The sequence below is a fragment of the Rhinichthys klamathensis genome, unplaced genomic scaffold (assembly GCF_029890125.1).
Source record: "Rhinichthys klamathensis goyatoka isolate OS25496 unplaced genomic scaffold, OSU_Roscu_1.1 h1tg000177l_1, whole genome shotgun sequence".
NCBI classification, from domain to species: domain Eukaryota; kingdom Metazoa; phylum Chordata; class Actinopteri; order Cypriniformes; family Leuciscidae; genus Rhinichthys; species Rhinichthys klamathensis.
This window is the reverse complement of record NW_026606706.1, coordinates 862,674-883,473: the sequence shown is the minus strand read 5'-3', so window position 1 is coordinate 883,473 and position 20,800 is coordinate 862,674. Positions and strand designations below refer to the sequence as shown.

The 20,800-nt window shown below is 37.8% G+C and overlaps 2 protein-coding genes across 4 annotated transcripts in view; both read left to right on the top strand.

The window, feature by feature from the left end:
* Window positions 1-672, top strand: part of commd6 (COMM domain containing 6) — an 82,156-nt gene extending 81,484 nt beyond the window's left edge. The window contains exons 7-8 of the mRNA XM_056260666.1: window positions 19-171; window positions 262-672. Coding sequence (XP_056116641.1) covers window positions 19-171; window positions 262-312 — 204 coding nt within the window. The 3' untranslated portion in view covers window positions 313-672. The remainder of the gene's footprint in view (window positions 1-18; window positions 172-261) is intronic.
* A 2,599-nt stretch (window positions 673-3,271) lies between these two features.
* Window positions 3,272-20,800, top strand: part of tbc1d4 (TBC1 domain family, member 4) — a 38,188-nt gene continuing 20,659 nt past the window's right edge. For 2 of the 3 annotated variants that reach the window (XM_056260660.1, XM_056260658.1), the window contains exons 1-9: window positions 3,272-4,354; window positions 13,671-14,282; window positions 15,103-15,192; window positions 16,344-16,448; window positions 17,296-17,428; window positions 17,518-17,609; window positions 17,706-17,816; window positions 19,049-19,171; window positions 19,720-19,770. In XM_056260660.1, the coding sequence (XP_056116635.1) occupies window positions 3,947-4,354; window positions 13,671-14,282; window positions 15,103-15,192; window positions 16,344-16,448; window positions 17,296-17,428; window positions 17,518-17,609; window positions 17,706-17,816; window positions 19,049-19,171; window positions 19,720-19,770 (1,725 nt within the window). In that variant the 5' untranslated portion in view covers window positions 3,272-3,946. The remainder of the gene's footprint in view (window positions 4,355-13,670; window positions 14,283-15,102; window positions 15,193-16,343; window positions 16,449-17,295; window positions 17,429-17,517; window positions 17,610-17,705; window positions 17,817-19,048; window positions 19,172-19,719; window positions 19,771-20,800) is intronic. The other variant, XM_056260659.1, reaches the window with a different exon arrangement.

The following is a 20,800-nucleotide window of genomic DNA, read 5'->3' as shown; positions in this document are numbered from 1 at the left end:
AAGCTTCTTCACTCTTAGCTTGTAGATATCCAGTGGAAGCTTGGAATGGCAGTGAGCTCAGATACCTGCCGATCCCTCAACTCTTCGTTCATCTCGGTTCTAATGAAAATTGCGGACACGTCAGGGGAGGTATCATATAAATCCTTTGAGATGACAGTACAGCAGTTTCAGGTATGCAATTATGCATTTTCCTAATTTCATTTTAAACCATCTGAAGTGTCTAAACTTCTGCAATTCTTTTTTTTTTTTTTTGTCCCTCAGAACTTCCACAGGCAGTTCAAGGAAATGGCCTCCGTTTTAGAGACGGTTTAATCTTTTTCTGCAAGTGATTTTTGCAGCAGTGATTCTGAACCATTCTGTGTTTGACTAAATGTTACGTTTAAGTATTTAATATTTAATAATTTTACACTGATCTTTTTTCTTTTTATTCCTTTAATACTGTCAGCACTGAATAAAGACATCCAAACACATGTCCTATAGTGTTAGATCCCCCATGGATCAACATAAATTTCCATTTGTCATTAATATTGATCTTCATAATTGTCTAAAGTGCCTTTAGGAACATTAAATATGTTTTTCACCTTTCAAATAACAAATAACACTTATGAGATGATGTTCAAGAACATGAATTTCTTCTAATATTTTTCAATACAATTATTCACTGAACCACTATTTTGTGTTTTGTTTATAGTTTTTTTATGTACTGTATTGCACCTTCTTAACATCACAATCCTTTACAATGCTTAACATCACAATGCTAAACAAGGACGGTGTTGGATTTGGTTTAGGCAAAAAATCGTTAGGATGACCTGTTATTTTGAATGGACTTATTTATAAATTTTTCCAAAAATCAAATTTTGGCAGCTTCGTTGTCTCCTTGACAGTTGAAGTGATCTGCTGTTTTGTCTTGGCTGAAAGATTCCAGATAAAATATGTTTGAATATGACCTTGCAACACAGCAGAGAGAGAAATAATTGAAGGGGCGTGAATACTTTCTGAAGGCCTGAAACCTGTGCCTAGAGATGGCAACTTTTACAGACTATATTACAGGCTATATGTGATGATGGGCTACAGTTGGTCTCTGATTTAAGTTGGGTACTTGGTCAGCACTCGATGGCAGCAATAGTAACATGAGAGAACTTTTTAAAAATGTGTTTTCAATTGATTTATTGACCAGCTAATACTTTTATGAAACATAAATAAAAATGATGAAAATTATTATGCAGGTCCTCAGTTGGCCTTGAACTGAATTCGATATCTCATCATATCTCACTGTGTTAGACAAGCAATGTGTTTACTGACGCAAAGGAGACACAACCTACCTGTCACTCACATGAGATTGCAGCAATAGCAAACCACAATGATCCAATCAATTCCCGATGGACAAAATCAAGTCCTGTCCTACGTTTGTTCCTGTTCGAGAAGCTTTTTCACTAGGAAATACGTCACAATAGGGAAGAAAATACTTTCACGACTTCTGTTTAATGGCCTCTTTTTTTTTAAACTAAGAGCGGATGATAGCAGCATCCAGATTGTATACTTCTGAATAGCATACAAGTATACTACCTTTACGATTTCTACAGTATTCTACTATTCCTATAGTAGTGTATATACTATTAAAGAAATGGCAGAAATAATAAGAAAAGTATGGAAACATACTATTTCGAATTCAGCCGCTGTCTGAAATGAAGGGTAGACAGTTTACTCTGTATACTACATAGTATGCAGCAGTATGTATCATGTTAGTATTTGATTCCGAAATATGACCACAGTAACCTTTATCATAAAAAATCATGATAGCTTCTAGAGACTGCAGAGGGCGCTCTTGAGTATATCGAATCACTTTTGAGCAAAAGTACAGTTTAATGTGTCAAACCTGTCAGTAGCCTACTTATGTAATGTGTATCCAATTCACTATACTGGCAAAACATATTATTTAATACTATTCTTAACAAATATTGCTCGAATGAAACTTACATAGGATACCATTGATTCACACTGAATTTTACAAGTATGCTCACCTTAAACACACCCTGAGCCTCACCCTGTATTTACTAGAAATGTGAAGAATGCTTTATCCACAGTAAAATCTCTTGACTCAACTTTTAGTGTTCATTGGCCCAGAAAAAAAAGTTTTTTATATATCATAACATTGTGTAGAGCATAATAAACAAATGTAGGTAATAATAATAATAATACAATCATTTTTGAACAATTATAGTTTGTTCATAGTGGACACCAGAAATCAGTTGTTTAAAACAATAAAATGACATGAAATGACATGTATAGGCAAAAACAATGGGATTTCTTTTTCATTCACTTTAAATTTTGGGGTTTCAGGAATTTTTTTAACCAAAATTTGTATAAAGATGATTCTCAACTATGTTATGAAAGATATAACAGAATGAATTGATACACCATTTTACTTTATGCAATATGTGGGTAAAATGGCCATACATGTGTAGTCCCATTCAATACAATGTATCTGTACAATGTATCTAATTTGCATATGAATTTGTTTTTGGGGACACATGTAATGAAAAAAGAAGTGCAATAATGGGAGTATTAATTGGTAATCTCTAATATTTCATAGGAATATTGATGTATAATTCCTTTCCCTATTCACACACTTATGATAAACATGATTTAAGTCCTGGTGTCCACAGTGGACATGTATGAAACCAATGCCATGTTCTGTAACAGAAAGGCATATTTTGATCTGAAACCTCATAACGTTTTCCTGAGACGTTGGTTTATGAAATACGTTTATGAAAAGTAGTCAGAAAAGTAAAAAAGTAGTTTTTGTGAATTGTGTTCTCAATATTAAAATTTTAATATAAAATTTTTAGTGTTTGATAAACAAGTGCACACAATAAAACCACACTGTAATTATAAACAAAATGTTGAACTGTCATAAGGACAAATATATCAATATTCACAATTGGGGCACGTTGTCACAAAATATCAGCCCCTGGGCGATTATTTGTAACCTATAAAGAAGTTGACTTTCAAAAATATGAAATATTCAGATGGAGTAATAAGTTTGACAACTAGCTCTAAAATCGAACTGACTTTATTTCTCAGAATTGCGACTTTATATCTCGAAATTGCGACTTTATTTCTCACAATTCTGACTTCATATCTCGCAATTGTGAGATAAAAAGTCGCAATTATTATTATTTTTTTTTTTTATTCAGTGGCGGAAACAAGCTTCCATAATTTAGATATCCCAAGCATTAATAAAGTTCACTTGCTTTCCTCAGTCAGGCCAGTGCCGTGTGTTTCCTTTCCTGAAGACGCAGGGGAGCCAGAGATCCACACACACACACGCGCGCGCGTTCAAGTGAACGCCTCTCATGTGGCTGCTGCGGCCACTCCTCCTGGAACAACAGCACTCTCTGTTCTCCAACGCAGTTAAATGACACAATAACCCCTAAAAAGTGATGTGCAGCGACTTTAAAGGACTCCAGCTGATCTGCAACTTCACACATGAGGCGTTTGTCCGCGGCGACGTCCACAATCTGAGGCGTCGGGACTCGAGAAATCTGCAGGAATAGACGCGCAGTCCTTCAAGCAGTTGTGTATTGACACTCTGAGGCAAATCGTTTAACTTTATATATGGATTTTTCGCTTCGAGTGGAGGTTTTTGATTTTTAAACAGTGATATGACCTTGGAATAAAAGCCTCGGTGCATCTTAAAAGCAAGTATTATTGTAGCTGCAAGTATTTTTGTAGCTTAAGCTCTTCAGGACACACGATCCTCACGCACTTTTGCCTAAAGCGTGAGTGATCCCTATAGGCTACCATTAACGCGCCAGGAGATGTTTCCAGTTGCTTTCACATAGCCTACTGACCGGTGCCTGTATTTATTTAGGCATTTAGTGGTATAACGGCATAGAGTGGTTGCACAAAGCAACTAAGTCTTTGTCCCGGAGCCCTCGGAGAGATGGAGGGACAGGATGGCAAAGGGAATAATAATAATGACAGTAATCAAAAGGCAGACAAGAGGTTTGCGCTGTGTTACATGGGCTGGTCGTCTCTGGACAGGCGAACCACGCTGCCCATGCTCCCGTGGCTGGTGGCGGAGATCCGGAGGAAAAGTGAGAAGAACGAGCCCGGTCCCGCACAGGCCAGAGAAGTCCAGCTGAATCTCTCGCCCTCTCTGATCCGCTGCGTCCCCGCAAACAGCAGCAACCCGTCCGTGTTCATATTCGAACACAAAGCACAGTTTATATCCAGGTTTATCCACAATAGTCATGACCTGTCTTATTTTGCCTACCTTATCAGAAGTCAACCAGAGAACCCAGAGTCTGAGATGGCATGCCATGTGTTCAAAGCATGCGATCCAAATCAGGTATGTTTGGCCACTGATTTAGATGGTAAGCGTTTTGTTTGTTTAATGTGTTGCTCAAGGGCACAGTGCGTATAGTTTATGAATCAACACTTTATGGGGATCGGATTAGAGGTAGACTGGTTATCGGTTCTTTATGAATAAATGGCATAGTTTTACCACTATTTTATTTATTTATTTATTCCAATATTAACTTGGTTATATATTCTTAAATATCGGGTCTATTGTTAAATGACCTAATTTTGGTAATATATTTTTTATACAGATAGGCCTATTCAGTTAACTCTTTCAGGGGATTGGATTAGAGATAGGCCTATATGGTTATTTGTTCGTTTTGGTAGGCTATATGAATAAATGGCTTAATTTGATCATAATTTTAATTTATTTATTTTACAGATATTAACACATTTTCAACTTAAATGGTTATATATTTCTAAATATCAGGTCTATTGTTAAATGACCAAATTTTTTTACTTTTTTTTTTTTAAACAGATATTCAATTAACCCTGTCAGGGTATTGGATTAGAGGTTAGACTGGTTATCGGTTCTTTTTGGTATATGAATAAATGGCATCATTTGACCATCATTTTTATTTATTTATTTTACCAATATTAACACCTTTTCAACTTAAATTATGTATTATTAAATATCTGGTCTATTGTTAAATGACATAATTTTGTAAATTATTTTTTACAGATATTCAATTAACCCTTACAGGGGATGGGATTGGATTAAAGGTAGACTGGTTATCGGTTCTTTTTAGTATATGAATAAATGGCATGATTTGACCATCATTTTTACTTTATTTATTTTAACGATATTAGCGTAACAGCTTTTTAATTTAAATGGTTATATATTCTTAAATATCAGGTCTATTGTTAAATGTCCTCATTTTGTTCACACACATATATATATATTATATATATATATATATATATATATATATATATATTTACAAATATTCAATCAAACCCTTTTTGGGGATTGAATTAGAGGTAGACTGGTTATCGGTTCTTTCTGGTCTATGAATAAATGGCATCATCTGACCATTATTATTTATTTATTTTTTCCCTGAATTTTTTTTTAATACTTTTTATATTTAAATGCAAAAAAGTTACTATCTATCTATCTATCTATCTATCTATCTATCTATCTATCTATCTATCTATCTATGCTGTCGCAGACAGATTTCCACTCGTTAACTATGACCAGGTCAGCGACATGATCCGAACCTGAAAAATCTCGTAATTCACTCGTAATTTCTCACGTTAATTTATGTGAATTTTTTTCCGCTGTTGGTTGGGACTGCCTCTTTACCAAATGTATTCTAGTTTGTGTATATATATATATATATATATAAAACAACCTTCCTTTCTTTGTCCCCCTTACTTTTTCAACAGAAATAATGAATCATGCTAAACTTTTACAATGCCGGGGATAATGCACCCTGACGTTTAGTCTCCAGTATGATTGACAGGTCTTTGTCAGTTGGATAAATGCCAGTATGTAGGGCAGCGTTGGACCAGAGGAATTAGATTTACAGAGCATCATGTAAAGGCGGGCCAGATCTCTCCTGGCACACGAGTAGGAAGGATTAATCAGATCAGCTAGAAAATACACACATAGAATATTGAAATACCCCCCACCCGCTCCTCTGCGCTCTGTCATGATGCCTTGAAACAACAATAATAACCATGATGCACTGCAGTTACATCTGAGTACTCTGTTCCATCGTATTGATTTGTAATTAGTTGTAATGTAACCCTAATGTTATTCTGCTGCTGAGCTATATTTGAGAAGCCTGTTCAATGTGCTTTGTTGTTTTTGGTGAAACATGAATTTGCACATATGTGTGTATATTCAGTGATTTGCTATCTCTGTTTCTCTGTGGATTTCATTTGAAAATAAATCATTTTTATTGCATGTGGCACATTATGTATGCTATTTATACTATTGTTGTATATTCTCAAAGGTAAAAGTACTGCAGAAGTGAATGTGAGGAAGGGAAAGTTTCTCTTCCTGGTGTCGGTCCTCTTGTGTGTGCATGTTGAGCTCCAGAGGCAACATGCATACATCACCGTCATGTGTTATGCAATAAAATAGCAACACGTAGCTGGATATCAACACGTGCTAGATAGTCCATGAGGAATGTGTCTTTGCTCACATCTTAAGATGGCTGCTGGCTCATTTCGAAGTGCTACCGTGCACTATAGTCCCTCCAGTTTTCTTAGACTGGCATTACGGCATATAAATATCTCTCCCAGTCTGAATGCAGCCTGATCAATCCTTTCCCTGTTGCCTGTGGAGTGACATAGTTCAACTTTTAAGGCTGTGGGGGAACCCACTGCTCCCTTATTTATAACTCCACCTTCAGCATAGAATAGCCCACCCAGTGTAAGGGCAACAAAGTAAGGTTATGCTTCTTTTCATAATGATATACTATGTGCACTCAGATGCTTCGCCTCATTATACTGATAGCTTTATCTGTGATTAAGCTGCAGTGTGTTTATGCTGTGGGCAAGAAAAATGCCTGGGGTCCTTCTGATGCATTTTTTAAAATTGTTTATGCAGTTTAAGACTAGGCTATTTGTTTTGAGGTTTGGACCGGCTATCAAAGTATGAAGCAAAAGCAATGTTGCACAGGATATAATAACCCACTTAGACCTCCAAGTTAGAGTTTTGGAATATGGGACAGTGTCCTGTTTTACCCAGCTGCTCTGAATACCTTGTAGTTGGTCGATCTTCCTGGTACCCATGACTCATGTCATGCCAATCTGCGTCCTGTACAAGAAGTGACCAGTACATGGGTGTCCTGGTCTAGTGCATTGTTTTTTGGTACTGTAGAGAAAGCAAAGTTATATCTATGAATAATCAATATTTTATTGTGGATTTTAAGTAATGAATTTTCAGACTTGGTGCTGGGGGTTCGCACATTTTTTTAGAGAAATAAAAGGATTTTGTGCAGTATATTTTTAGGTCTGTCAAGGTTAATTTGTATACTTTAGATTTTAACGAAATACAGATTTTTTTTAAATGTTCAGATTCATCATCTTTCAGTGCTCCTTTCTCTGTTTTCACTGTTAGTTTTATGTGGGTTGACTCTGGTAATTTCCTGAGAAGCCTCCAGTGCTGTTTGCATTTTATATCTTAGTTTTTAAACAGCATTCTAAAGCATTTTTAAACATGAGGTCATGGCAGCACATTGATAAAATTTTGCACATTCTTTCAATCTTGAGAGATTTAGGAGGTCATGTGCACTAATCAGTCTTTGTATTTTGTCAATTCTAATGAAAAGCAGGAATTTCTCATCACAGTTTATTTGTTTAAAGTATTTTTCATACCACAGCTTTTGATGCATAAATCAAAGAGGTTGATATTCCTCATCTGGTATCAAGCCTCTGTGTCACATATATGTAAAGCACCTAAAAATGTATGAATGTCATTGCATTTGGTTACAGAAAACAAAACCAAATGGTATTTATTTATAAACATCAAAATGCTTCACAAAAGCATCGTGTTTTGAATGATAAAAGAATAGATATTCTGTTCAAAATGACGACAATGTATGTTGTTGGACTCTTTCTGGTTGTAAAACAAACATGCTCATAGTTACTGTGATGCACTATACGTGGTTACTCTTGCTAGTGAACTTGAGGAGAACTGATGTCATATTCACTAAATGCCCTTGACACCAGTTGATGAAAAGGCAAATAAACAAAGGAAAGTGAACTTAGTTATGATAAAAATTAAAAAAAAAAATTTGATAGTCATCTAATGCAATGACAAGGACTTTTCTATTTGAATCATTAATTAATGATTAGTAATGATTACTATTAATTTCTTTGTTTTTTTATATAGCTTTTGTAATTCATACCCTCCTACTTTCATCCTTACATGTTTGTTTCAGTGCAAATAATTTATTAGACTAAAGGGGGTCTAGCATCATCTTGCAATTGAATAATTCAGACCATTTAAGGGTTTTAAACACTGTCACTGATGCCTGGTGAGGTCACAGAAGTTTACTGTAGGTGAATGTTTTTATTCTGCCTTTTCTTGTACGCTGGGTATGTGACCTCAAAACAGCACTATGTGCATTGCCTTTTCACTATCAGATGTAAAAATCAGCTTTTTGCTGATTATTCAGGCTGCTTTAGGTAGTTACTAGGAGTCTTTTTGGAAATCTGTGAGTGTTCCTAGGAAATAAGCCATTTGTCAGTTAAAAACAAGCAGCCACACCCTTTGTGCTGCTTACACAGGCAGCCCATTGCAGCAGACGATTGCTTGAAGGATTGTTTGCTTTTCCTCCTGATCTCAAGGAACCTTTTCTCTCAGCTGCACCATGATTTTCCACCAGTTAGCCTTAGGGTTTCAATGACATGTTTGCATTAAACTGAGCTATATTTACTGACAGACGTGTAGTGGACCACAGAGGACTTAATTGTCTTTATTTTTTACTCCTGACTCACTCGTGAAGTGCCTGCAATAATTGCATAAAACCAATTGCAAAGTAAAGAAAATGTACCCATGTACAACTTGCTGCTAAATTGTTAGGCTATTCTGTGTGGTTGCCAGGGTGTTGCTATGCGGTTGGCAAAGCATTCTGAGTGGAACCATTTAATGTGGTTTATAAGGTTTTCTGGATAGTTACGTTCCCAGCCTCAAGTCTCTGTGATATTCTGGTTCTATATATAACTCAGGTCCCTCCTTCAATGGTTTTTGCACACCAGGGAAAAATTATAAGGCTGATTGCTTCAAGTAATAGCACACCAATTATCAAAAAGCCATATTATATTGAGTTATGCGCTGAAATTTAATGTGGCAGGTTAGGTGTTTGTTGTACCTGATAGCCCATGAAAAGATGATTTATATCATGGGTGTAGTTATGCCAGTGACATGGTAAAGCAACAAGTCAAGCCTCTAATGTGAAAGTTTTCATGGGTTAGCTTTACAAGAGATAGAACAGTGTGCACAGCCTGCAGTTATGTTTGACTTGCTCTACATTACTTGAACAAGTAATCCATGTGACTGCATTTTTATGCAGCAAGCACTCTGTATCCATTACAGGGCTTTAGTTCCTGGAAGATGTTTATATCGACAGGATTCTTGTTCACATTAGTGCTTTGCGCTCTATGTGCACTGCCACAGACACGGCAAGCTCTGAGACACATTAGAATGTTGCACAGTCAAAGGAAACTCGTTCGTTTATACCATGCCTGAAACCGTTTCAGATTCTTGTTAGAACATAATTTTCTCTACTTCTGTTTGTTTTCCCTGAACGCAACTTCAGGGATTTATTGTTTATGTTGAGCCAGCTCAGAATAGAATCTTTACCATAAGCCTGGTAATGGTATGTCATCTAGATCAGGCCAGCCAAGCATGCACTTCCAGCCTAGTCTGAGCTGGCCTAGTGTGTGTTTAAAGTCGGTGGAGCTTCATTTCTTTTCACCTCTGAGTGTTGCTGGCATCAGGCCCAATTCTGTCACCAGACTCCTTATTGTATTCTCTCAAACAAGATGTGTCTTGCTGATGTAAATCAGTTTTATTTAACGTAGCCATAACCTTTTATACACTTGAGCCTGAGAGACAAGCCAGAACATTTCTAAGCCAAGCAAAGGCACAAGAGATCACGGCGTAATATACTTTGAGATATATCTGACATTTGCAACCAGTTAATATACCAGTTTTAAACCCAAAAGCATGAATGCAGATTTGAGGATGGACAGTAGGGACTTGAGTCATGACCGTATACCAAAGTTTCTTTTGATCTCAGCTGTGACTAGATGTGATAAAGCTACGGAATGTAATTAATGTCATGTTTTCATTTGCAAAATTAAATACTTTGTTTCCTGTAATAAGTGAAATTAAGCATTACAAGGGTAACACTTTTGCATGGCTTGTGACTGTGCATGAGTTTTATGGGAATTATGCAAATGCTGCATGTGTTCAAAACCCAAGCCGCTATAAATCAGTTTCTTTATGTCCCATGCTTTTCTGCGAGGAGCCTAATCAAACAGCCAATTAAAATCTCAAGGTTTCCAAAAATGGTGTTTCAGCTAAATTCAGTTGTATTCACAAAACACACAATTGGTTGGATTCACAAAACATTCTTAAGAATGTTCTAAACTTTTTTTTTTCTTTCTCAGGATTGTTTTGGACAAAACATAAGAATTTGAATTCCTGAAAATATTTTCCTTCTTTTTCTCATAAATAACATCTTGAAGTTTTGAATATACTCCAACATCTCTTAAAGTAACTGCACTTACTGAACTTTCTAACAAACTTCTTTGAATTTATCTTTCAAATTTTAATTTTGAGAATTTTTGTAAAACCAGTCTCATATATATATATATATATCAATATACACTCACCGGCCACTTTATTAGGTACACCTGTCCAACTGCTCGTTAACACTTAATTTCTAAGCAGCCAATCACATGGCGGCAACTCAGTGCATTTAGGCATGTAGACATGGTCAAGACAATCTCCTGCAGTTCAAACCGAGCATCAGTATGGGGAAGAAAGGTGATTTGAGTGACTTTGAACGTGGCATGATTGTTGGTGCCAGAAGGGCTGGTCTGAGTATTTCAGAAACTGCTAATCTACTGGGATTTTCACGCACAACCATCTCTAGGGTTTACAGAGAATGGTCCGAAAAAGAAAAAACATCCAGTGAGCGGCAGTTCTGTGGGCGGAAATGCCTTGTTGATGCCAGAGGTCAGAGGAGAATGGCCAGACTGGTTCGAGCTGATAGAAGGGCAACAGTGACTGAAATAACCACTCGTTACAACCGAGGTATGCAGCAAAGCATTTGTGAAGCCACAACACGCACAACCTTGAGGCGGATGGGCTACAACAGCAGAAGACTCCACCGGGTACCACTCATCTCCACTACAAATATGAAAAAGAGGCTACAATTAGCAAGAGCTCACCAAAATTGAACAGTTGAAGACTGGAAAAATGTTGCCTGGTCTGATGAGTCTCGATTTCTGTTGAGACATTCAGATGTTAGAGTCAGAATTTGGCGTAAACAGAATGAGAACATGGAACCATCATGCCTTGTTACCACTGTGCAGGCTGGTGGTGGTGGTGTAATGGTGTGGGGGATGTTTTCCTGGCACACTTTAAGCCCCTTAGTGCCAATTGGGCATCGTTTAAATGCCACGGCCTACCTGAGCATTGTTTCTGACCATGTCCATCCCTTTATGGCCACCATGTACCCATCCTCTGATGGCTACTTCCACCATGTCACAAAGCTCTAATCATTTCAAATTGGTTTCTTGAACATGACAATGAGTTCACTGTACTAAAATGGCCTCCACAGTCACCAGATCTCAACCCAATAGAGCATCTTTGGGATGTGGTGGAACGGGAGATTCGCATCATGGATGTGCAGCCGACAAATCTGCGGCAACTGTGTGATGCCATCATGTCAATATGGACCAAACTCCCTGAGGAATGCTTCCAGCACCTTGTTGAATCTATGCCACGAAGAATTGAGGCAGTTCTGAAGGCAAAAGGGGGTCCAACCCGTTACTAGCATGGGGTACCTAATAAAGTGGCCGGTGAGTGTATATATATATAATTACACTCACCTAAAGGATTATTAGGAACACCTGTTCAATTTGTCATTAATGCAATTATCTAATCAACCAATCACATGGCAGTTGCTTCAATGCATTTAGGGGTGTGGTCCTGGTCAAGACAATCTCCTGAACTCCAAACTGAATGTCAGAATGGGAAAGAAAGGTGATTTAAGCAATTTAGAGCGTGGCATGGTTGTTGGTGCCAGACGGGCCGGTCTGAGTATTCCACAATCTGCTCAGTTAATGGGATTTTCACGCACAACCATTTCTAGGGTTTACAAAGAATGGTGTGAAAAGGGAAAAACATCCAGTATGCGGCAGTCCTGTGGGCGAAAATGCCTTGTTGATGCTAGAGGTCAGAGGAGAATGGGCCGACTGATTCAAGCTGATAGAAGAGCAACTTTGACTGAAATAACCACTCGTTACAACCGAGGTATGCAGCAAAGCATTTGTGAAGCCACAACATGCACAACCTTGAGGCGGATGGGCTACAACAGCAGAAGACCCCACCGGGTACCACTCATCTCCACTACAAATAGGAAAAAGAGGCTACAATTTGCAAGAGCTCACCAAAATTGGACAGTTGAAGACTGGAAAAATGTTGCCTGGTCTGATGAGTCTCGATTTCTGTTGAGACACTCAGATGGTAGAGTCAGAATTTGGCGTTAACAGAATGAGAACATGGATCCATCATGCCTTGTTACCACTGTGCAGGCTGGTGGTGGTGGTGTAATGGTGTGGGGGATGTTTTCTTGGCACACTTAAGGCCCCTTAGTGCCAATTGGGCATCGTTTAAATGCCACGGCCTACCTGAGCATTGTTTCTGACCATGTCCATCCCTTTATGGCCACCATGTACCCATCCTCTGATGGCTACTTCCAGCAGGATAATGCACCATGTCACAAAGCTTGAATCATTTTAAATTGGTTTCTTGAACATAACAATGAGTTCACTGTACTAAAATGTTCCCCACAGTCACCAGATCTCAACCCAATAGAGCATCTTTGGGATGTGGTGGAACGGGAGCTTCGTGCCCTGGATGTGCATCCCACAAATCTCCATCAACTGCAAGATGCTATCCTATCAATATGGGCCAACATTTCTAAAGAATGCTTTCAGCACCTTGTTGAATCAATGCCACGTAGAATTAAGGCAGTTCTGAAGGCGAAAGGGGGTCAAACACAGTATTAGTATGGTGTTCCTAATAATCCTTTAGGTGAGTGTAATTGTATATATAATTTTTTTTTTTTTTTTTTTACATTACAGTTTCTCAGTTGTTTGAAACATGAGTGTTAGATCCTGGAAAAGAAAATCTTTAATACATAAAGATGAAATAAAGATAAAGTATTTTGTGTGGATATGTATAGTGTTGCAGATTTAGAAATGTCTCAACCCATGTTATAATCAAACCTATGCCTTTGCATCTAGTTTCAAAAGATTCCTACTGATGTTCAGGCTTATAAAAACAGAGATCTGTTTTCTTAGCTCCAGGTTTCATTCTAAATGATCGATAGTAGTATCAGATACCAGAGAAAAGTCTGCCTTGGCTTTTGTATTACTGACTCCTAAATTACTCCTTAGGGGCTGAACCTAGTTAGTTATGCAACCTGCATGTCTCACTCCAAAAGTTTAACGTGACCACTGAGCCTTTTTATAGACGTTTTGTCCTTGTTTGCCTTTCAGTGTGTTGAGTTAGTATTTGTATGGTTGATCTAATGTCTTACCCTGTTCCCCAGGTGCCTGAGGTTATTAGCAGCATTAGACAGGTGTCTAAGGCTGCACTTAAGGAGGAAAGCAAGCCCAAGCAAGATAGTGACGAGTCTTTCTACAACTCCCAGAAGTTTGAAGTACTTTACTGTGGAAAAGTGACTGTCAACCACAAAAAAGCCCCTTCAACTCTAATTGACGACTGCATTGATAAATTCCGCCAACACGAGATTGAACGCAAGCGTCTGCGGCTCCTCAGCGGCCAGCGTAGCTCCACCGAAGCCCCCGTAGAGTTCATCATGGGTGACGACCCTCTAAGCTCCTCCCTCTGCGAAGTTGACGAACCAGAGGCAGAACATGGCTCGATTGAGGAAGACCTGTCTGAGTTGGCCAATGGGAAACTGGCCTTGACCAGCTCCTCCAGTACAGGCAGCTTGCGAGGGGCCTTTCCTGAGTGCATTTTGGAGGACTCGGGATTTGGGGAGCAGCAGGAGATTCGTACGCGCTGTAATAGCCTCGCGGGCGGCCTGCAGAAAAAGCCCAGAGAGACTGGCAAGGGGTCAACGCGTAGGAGACATGCTAGCGCGCCCAATAACGTGCAGCCGACTGATGCTGACAAGAATCGCACAATGTTGTTCCAGGTATTACACAAACTTTTAGACTGTGATTTCTTGAACCTTTACAGATGATTTCAAAAATGAAATTCATCATTTACTTCCCCTCATGTTGAAACAAAAAAGATATTAATGAGTCTTTCAACTGTTTTTGGCCATACAATAGAAGTTAATGGACAATCCCTCTACATTGCGAGTAAATCGATCACATATGCTACTAAATTTCACGCTAGGTGAACAAATAATGTCTGTATATTGTTAGATTTCACTCACCAGTGATTGAGTTAGAGGCCAAAGGCCCGTTAACACAAAGGATGATAACTATAATGTTTTAATAATTGTTCTGATTCTATGAGAAGTGGGAAGTCCACACCACAACTATGGTGATTCTATTTCTATTGTGTGAATAGAGGGTTGATGGAGTTCTAAACAACTGACTTTAATTTTATGAACCAAAAAAACACAAAAATATTTTCTTCTGAGCTCAATTTTTTTTGGGTAAACTATCCCTTTAAGTTATCCCTTTAAAAACAGGCCTACGCATGTAAATGTCTTCTTTTTAAAAGTCAAATTCTTGCTAATTAGCATGCATGATGGTCATGCAGTCACACGTTTCCCTTTAAACAGTTTTTAGGGGGAGGTGTCTCTATGGTCATTTGGTTAAGAAATCACTTGCAATCTATGACCTTGGTTGTTAAGTAGGATTTTTTTAAATGCAAATACAGCTCTCAGAAAACACTGCGAGCCGAGTTATCAGTTATCAGACATTTAGCTTAATATTTGTGTTTTTATTCCTACTGCTTCTCAATAAACAAAATATGCTATCAAACGGCTTTTTTTTGTGCAGGTTGGACGGTTTGAAGTGAATCTCATCAGCCCTGAAACCAAAACTGTGGTTCTGGAGAAGAATTTTAAGGACATCTCGTCCTGTTCACAGGTCTGTGTGTGAAAGGATTAGGATTGTTTGGTTTTAGAGATAAGCTCTTTGTACGTCTCATATTTAATGTCACCATATGTTGTCACACAGTGCTATTCAAAACAAGTACCAAGCAACTGACATGAGGTTTTGTACTAATTTAGAATATTTATATTTTTCTTGGTCATATATTGATGTTCTCATAAAAAGACCTTTCAAACTGCCATAATTCTTACTGTTGTCTATGTCTTACGATAAAAGTGCATGTTTTGCATGTGTATAACAGGACAGTGATCTGAATATTAAGGCAATAAGTCACTCAAGGACAAGGTCATGAGTTGAGTGATTTTACCGTAGATAAGGGGTGTTTTAGGCACAACACAAGGTGTCATTGATTTTTATTTTTGTAATGCTCATCCTTAAAGGGCACAGCATTATTAAATGTGTTGACGTAATTTCCACTGAAACATTAAGACAGAGCTGGACATATTGAGCAGCTCCTCCCCTTTTTAAAAATAGCCAATAGCGTTTTGTTTATATCACAGCTCAGTAAAGCAGTTAATCATATAGAAAATAGTAAATGTGTGAAAAAGTGACTGATTTTAGCCCAGCTTCAGTGTCTATTTATAATGTAGGGGGCGGGACGCTTTAGATTCTAGAGAATCTTAATGAGCATTTATAAGCATTTGATTGGACAGAAAATCTGATGAGAAGCTGCAAGTGCAGCATGATGTCATCAAAATCATTGATCCATATTGGCGAAAGTGAGAGACTGTCAGTTTTAAAGGCTTATATCTTCTAAATACGAATTTTGTCATTGTTTTGGAGAACACTAGCTTATAGATAACAGTATGGCTAACATTCATACTAAAAGCCAAAAAACGTAAATTTTGATTAAGTGCTTATTGGTTTCATAAAATGACAGCAACATAAATATTATTAAGGATACTAATGTTCATTAAATAAAAAATATATGTGTTACCTTACCAATAATAATACCTACAAGGTTAATATACAATTCAGTTGATGTGTAATCACACTTTCTTCCAATCAGAATTCAGAGGTAGAATAATTTGTTTTATGAAGTGAATTTTTACATGTTGTGTGTCCATGTGACTTGCAGCCCTGTATGTCTGTTAGTCTTTTATGGATGTCATTTCTTGTGCCCGCAGGGTGTTAAACAGACAGATCACTTTGGCTTTATTTGTCGGGATGTGGAGGTGTCTGGCCCAGCCCAGTATGTGTGTTACGTGTTCCAGTGCGCTAGTGAGTCTCTGGTGAGTCCTGACCTGCTTGCAGCACCTGTTGTCACCACACTGATTAATTATTCATCCTAAGGTACAATGGAAACAATGACTCTCCTTTGCCTATCTTGTGGACATTACCTTTAGTACGCTGATTTCTCTGCCAACTGAATGCCACCGAGAGGATGAATAGGATTAGACCTGTGTTTTTGCACACAATGTACAGATAAGGTCTCATTGTACAACTGATATGCAAACATGAAGGTTTTTCCTTGTTTTTGGTCTATATGGATGCTTTGCTGTCGATTACCTTAAAAAATAATGTGGACTACCTTGATTTCAAAAAAAAAAAAAAAGAAATGTTTTGACTGAATGTACAGCACTATAAATAAATGCTTAAAATATGGAACTGTTTTGCCAAAAGTGTAAACATAATTCTTAAGCAGAATATGCTACCGCTTACAAATTTTATCTGAGCAAAAGTTATACAGTAATATAATCTTTCAACTCATTTCATGGCCATAACAAGCACATGATATGCATCATAAATTAATAACCAGATGTTAATTTGTGTGGAAAGGTTGTCTAATTTCAAAACGACAATTGAGGACTTCACAAATCAATTCTTTTTTTTTATATATAAAAAAATACAGGCTTCATATTTCTGTTTTTAAATCCTCCATCATGACTGGCCTAAAGACTTTCATTGTAAGTCTATTACTGTATAATTTATTTTTATTTGTGTAGTCAATATATATCTTTTTTCAAAGTATTTGACAACATTGATGCCATGAGTAGAGCTTAAGTTTGACCAAGAATATTCTTTTAAAGGTGTTTTTTTTTTTTTTACTTTAATTTTGTCTACAAATGTTTTTCTTAGGTGGATGAAGTAATGCTCACCCTAAAACAAGCCTTTACCACAGCAGCAGCTATGCAGAGCTCCAAGAACCAAATCAAACTGTGCGAGGCTTGTCCAATGCACGACTTGCACAAGCTCTGTGAGAGAATAGAAGGTAAAGCCACCAGCTTTCATAAACTCACTCAATGTACTCGCCTCAGTTTTAGCACAATAATTCAGTGTGTGTCTCTCTCAATGTCCCAGGCTTGTATCCTCCCAGGGCGAAACTAGCCATTCAGAAGTACCTGTCACAACTGAGCGACAACGAGCAGGTGAACATATTCGAACGGGTGCAGGTAGGCAAACCAGGAGAAATTTGGCAAACAAATTAACTAAATATCATTTCATTCCAATTATCTATTGTATATTTAGTTTGTTTTCTCATGCATTAGAAAATGAAGCCAGCATCTGATCACGAAGAAAACGAGCTTGTGATTCTTCACCTTCGACAGTTGTGTGAGACCAAGCAGAAATCTCATGTTCATATTGGAGAGGTCTCACAGGTAGCAAAAATACAAAAACAACAAAAATGCACCACTTACTTCGCCCACCCACGCCGCCTTGCAAAGTCATGAAACTGTGACCTCCCTCTAATAGGATAAGACAGGTTGTAAGAGTCATCAGAATAGAGATTAGAACAGAGCACCTGAATGAATGCAGGTGCCTTTCTAAACATGTGCAAGACTGTATGTTTTCAGAGTAGTTCACCTCTGTTAACATTTCTCTCATCTAGCTTTTAAAATTGAAATGAAATCAAATAGATCCCCATTTACTTTTATATATATAAAATGTGTGTATGTATACAGACATGCAGACAATTTTTATAAGGTACCATGGAAACAACGATCCTATCTGCCTACCCTTTGAACTTTGCAGTGAAAACAATGGTTTGCTGAGAAAATCATAGTTGGCAAGGCTTCCAATGTGCTCAATCTGTGCTTTAAAGGAACACGCCGACTTTTTGGGACTTTAGCTTATTCACCGTATCCCCCAGAGTTAGATACATACCCTTTTCATCTCCGTGCGTGCTGTAACTCTGTCTGACGCACCCACCGCTAGCCTAGCTTAGCACAAAGACTGGAAGTAAATGGCTCCAGCTAGCATACTGCTCCCAATAAGTGACAAAATAACGCCAACATTTTCCTATTTATATGTTGTGATTTGTATAGTCACAGTGTGTACAAATAAAAAGGTCATATGAGACACAGCCATCTTTTAACCGTATATATACTGGGAACTATATTCTCAGAAGGCGAAGCACTGCTACTTGGGCGGAGAGATTAGCGCAACACACTGAGCGAACTCTCTGCTCCTCACCACGAGGCTTCTCAGGTGCTGCGAGCAAATCACTCCGCCCAAGTAGCAGTGCTTCGCCTTCTGAGAAAATAGTTCCCAGTATATATACGGTTAAAAGATGGCTGTGTCTCATATGACCTTTTTATTTGTACACACTGTGACTATACAAATCACAACATATAAATAGGAAAATGTTGGCGTTATTTTGTCACTTATTGGGAGCAGTATGCTAGCTGGAGCCATTTACTTCCAGTCTTTGTGCTTTGGTTTAGACAAGTGCCGATTTATCCCTGATACCTGGTGGTCTTGCTTCCATCATTTTAAAATCTATTAAGTGAAATGTCACCAAGTGCAGAGCATGCATTCCTCAGAAAACTGTCTAATCGTACAGGGCATTCATTCTCACTTATTCACTCCTTTTTATTTCTTTGTGTCACCGCAGAATGCTTCTGGCAGCACTCTGACCTCTGATAACTCCAGTGTGGGCCGCAATAAACTTGACTTGTTGAAGAACAAAGCCCGGAGTTCTTTGACGAGCTCCCTGGAGAACATCTTTTCACGGGTATGTGTGTGTGTTGTTCGTCTGTGTCTTAATGGTCTATGAATGGGGATTGACCCATTTACCCACCCTTGTACTATGAATAATACCTTTGTTTGTGTACAGTACTATAATAACTCAACCAGCTGCTGTATTTACTCACAAAGCAATATCATTGCATAAGGATAAAAACTAGCTAAGCCTGAATTCTCCATTAGATGTCTGTGTTCAGTTAAAGGGGCAGTTCAGTAAAAAATTAACCTTCTGTCATTTACTCACCCTCATGTTGTTCCAGACCTGTATGAATTTCTTTCTTTCTTGAAGCTCAAATTAAGATCCTTTTTGGATGGTCACTATCTGCTTTTGTTACATGGAAAAGAGCAGCATTAAAATACTTTAAACTACACATATTATCTTCTTTTGTGTTCCATGAAAGACTGAAATCATACAGGTTTGTGAATGATGAATGACATGTTGATTAAAGGATAACAGAATTTTTATTTTATTCATTATTCATAAAGTCTGTGTAGATGTAAATTCTGACATTTCAAGTTGCTTAATTTCTTCCCTAGGGAGCCAGCCGTATGCGAATGCGTCTGGGCAGCATGGGAAGCTTTGACCGCGTGAGTATCACACAACACGTGAATACTGTCATTTTAACCCCAGCTCTTGTTCTCACCCTGCCAAGAATCACATATCTGTTCTGCCCCTGCCAGCAAGCATGCCTCTGTGGTGTCAGTTACCACCACGTCCACATGCATTCACCACATTATACCAATGCTGTGTCATAATACACTACATGTTTTTAAGCATCAGCATGAGTAATATGATTAAAGCTGGCCTGTCAGTCTCATCAGGGGGTCTCACTTGTTGGGGTTGGCTTGTTTTGACCCTGTCCACCTCTCTGTCTCGGTGGGGTGTGAAATGTGAGGTGTGTGTGATGGTAGGATTGGGTCTCTGGACTCCATGGAAAACAAATCAGTCAGCTCTACCTTCCCACAGGGTCCACGAGTTATCATCATATAGTGAGTCTACTCTAAAACAATGAGAATGATTGATTTAAATGCATAGTTCACCCAAAAATGATATTTTTATCTGTTAAATCTGATCTAAAAATCTGGTATCCTTTACTCACACTCATGTTGTTCAAAATGACTTTTTTTTTCTTCTGTGGAACAAAAGAAGATATTTTGAGAATTTTTTTTTAAACCATCTTTGTAAAATTAAATTAAATAATTAACGAAAAATAACAGTAAAAATACTAAAAGTAGTGGTTCAGTTGCAAATTTAACTGAATGAAATGAAATAATAATCAACCAAAATAAAATAAATACTGGGTTCTCAAGGTCATGGAAAACCAGGAAATATCAGGAATGTTTATGAACTTGTATGTATTATGAAGTTTATGTAGTGAATACCATTTGTCTAGTTAAGCTCTGCTAAAATATTTATGTGATTAAATATTGCTTAAAGGGGACATATTATGCCCCTTTTTACAAGATGTAATGTAAGTCTCAGGTGTCCCCAGAATGTGTCTGAAGTTTCAACTCAAAATATCCTACAGATCATTTATTATACCTTGTTGTAAATGGCCATTTTTGAGTGGAAGGAAAAACATGCTGTTTTTGTGCATGTATCTTTAAATGCAAATGA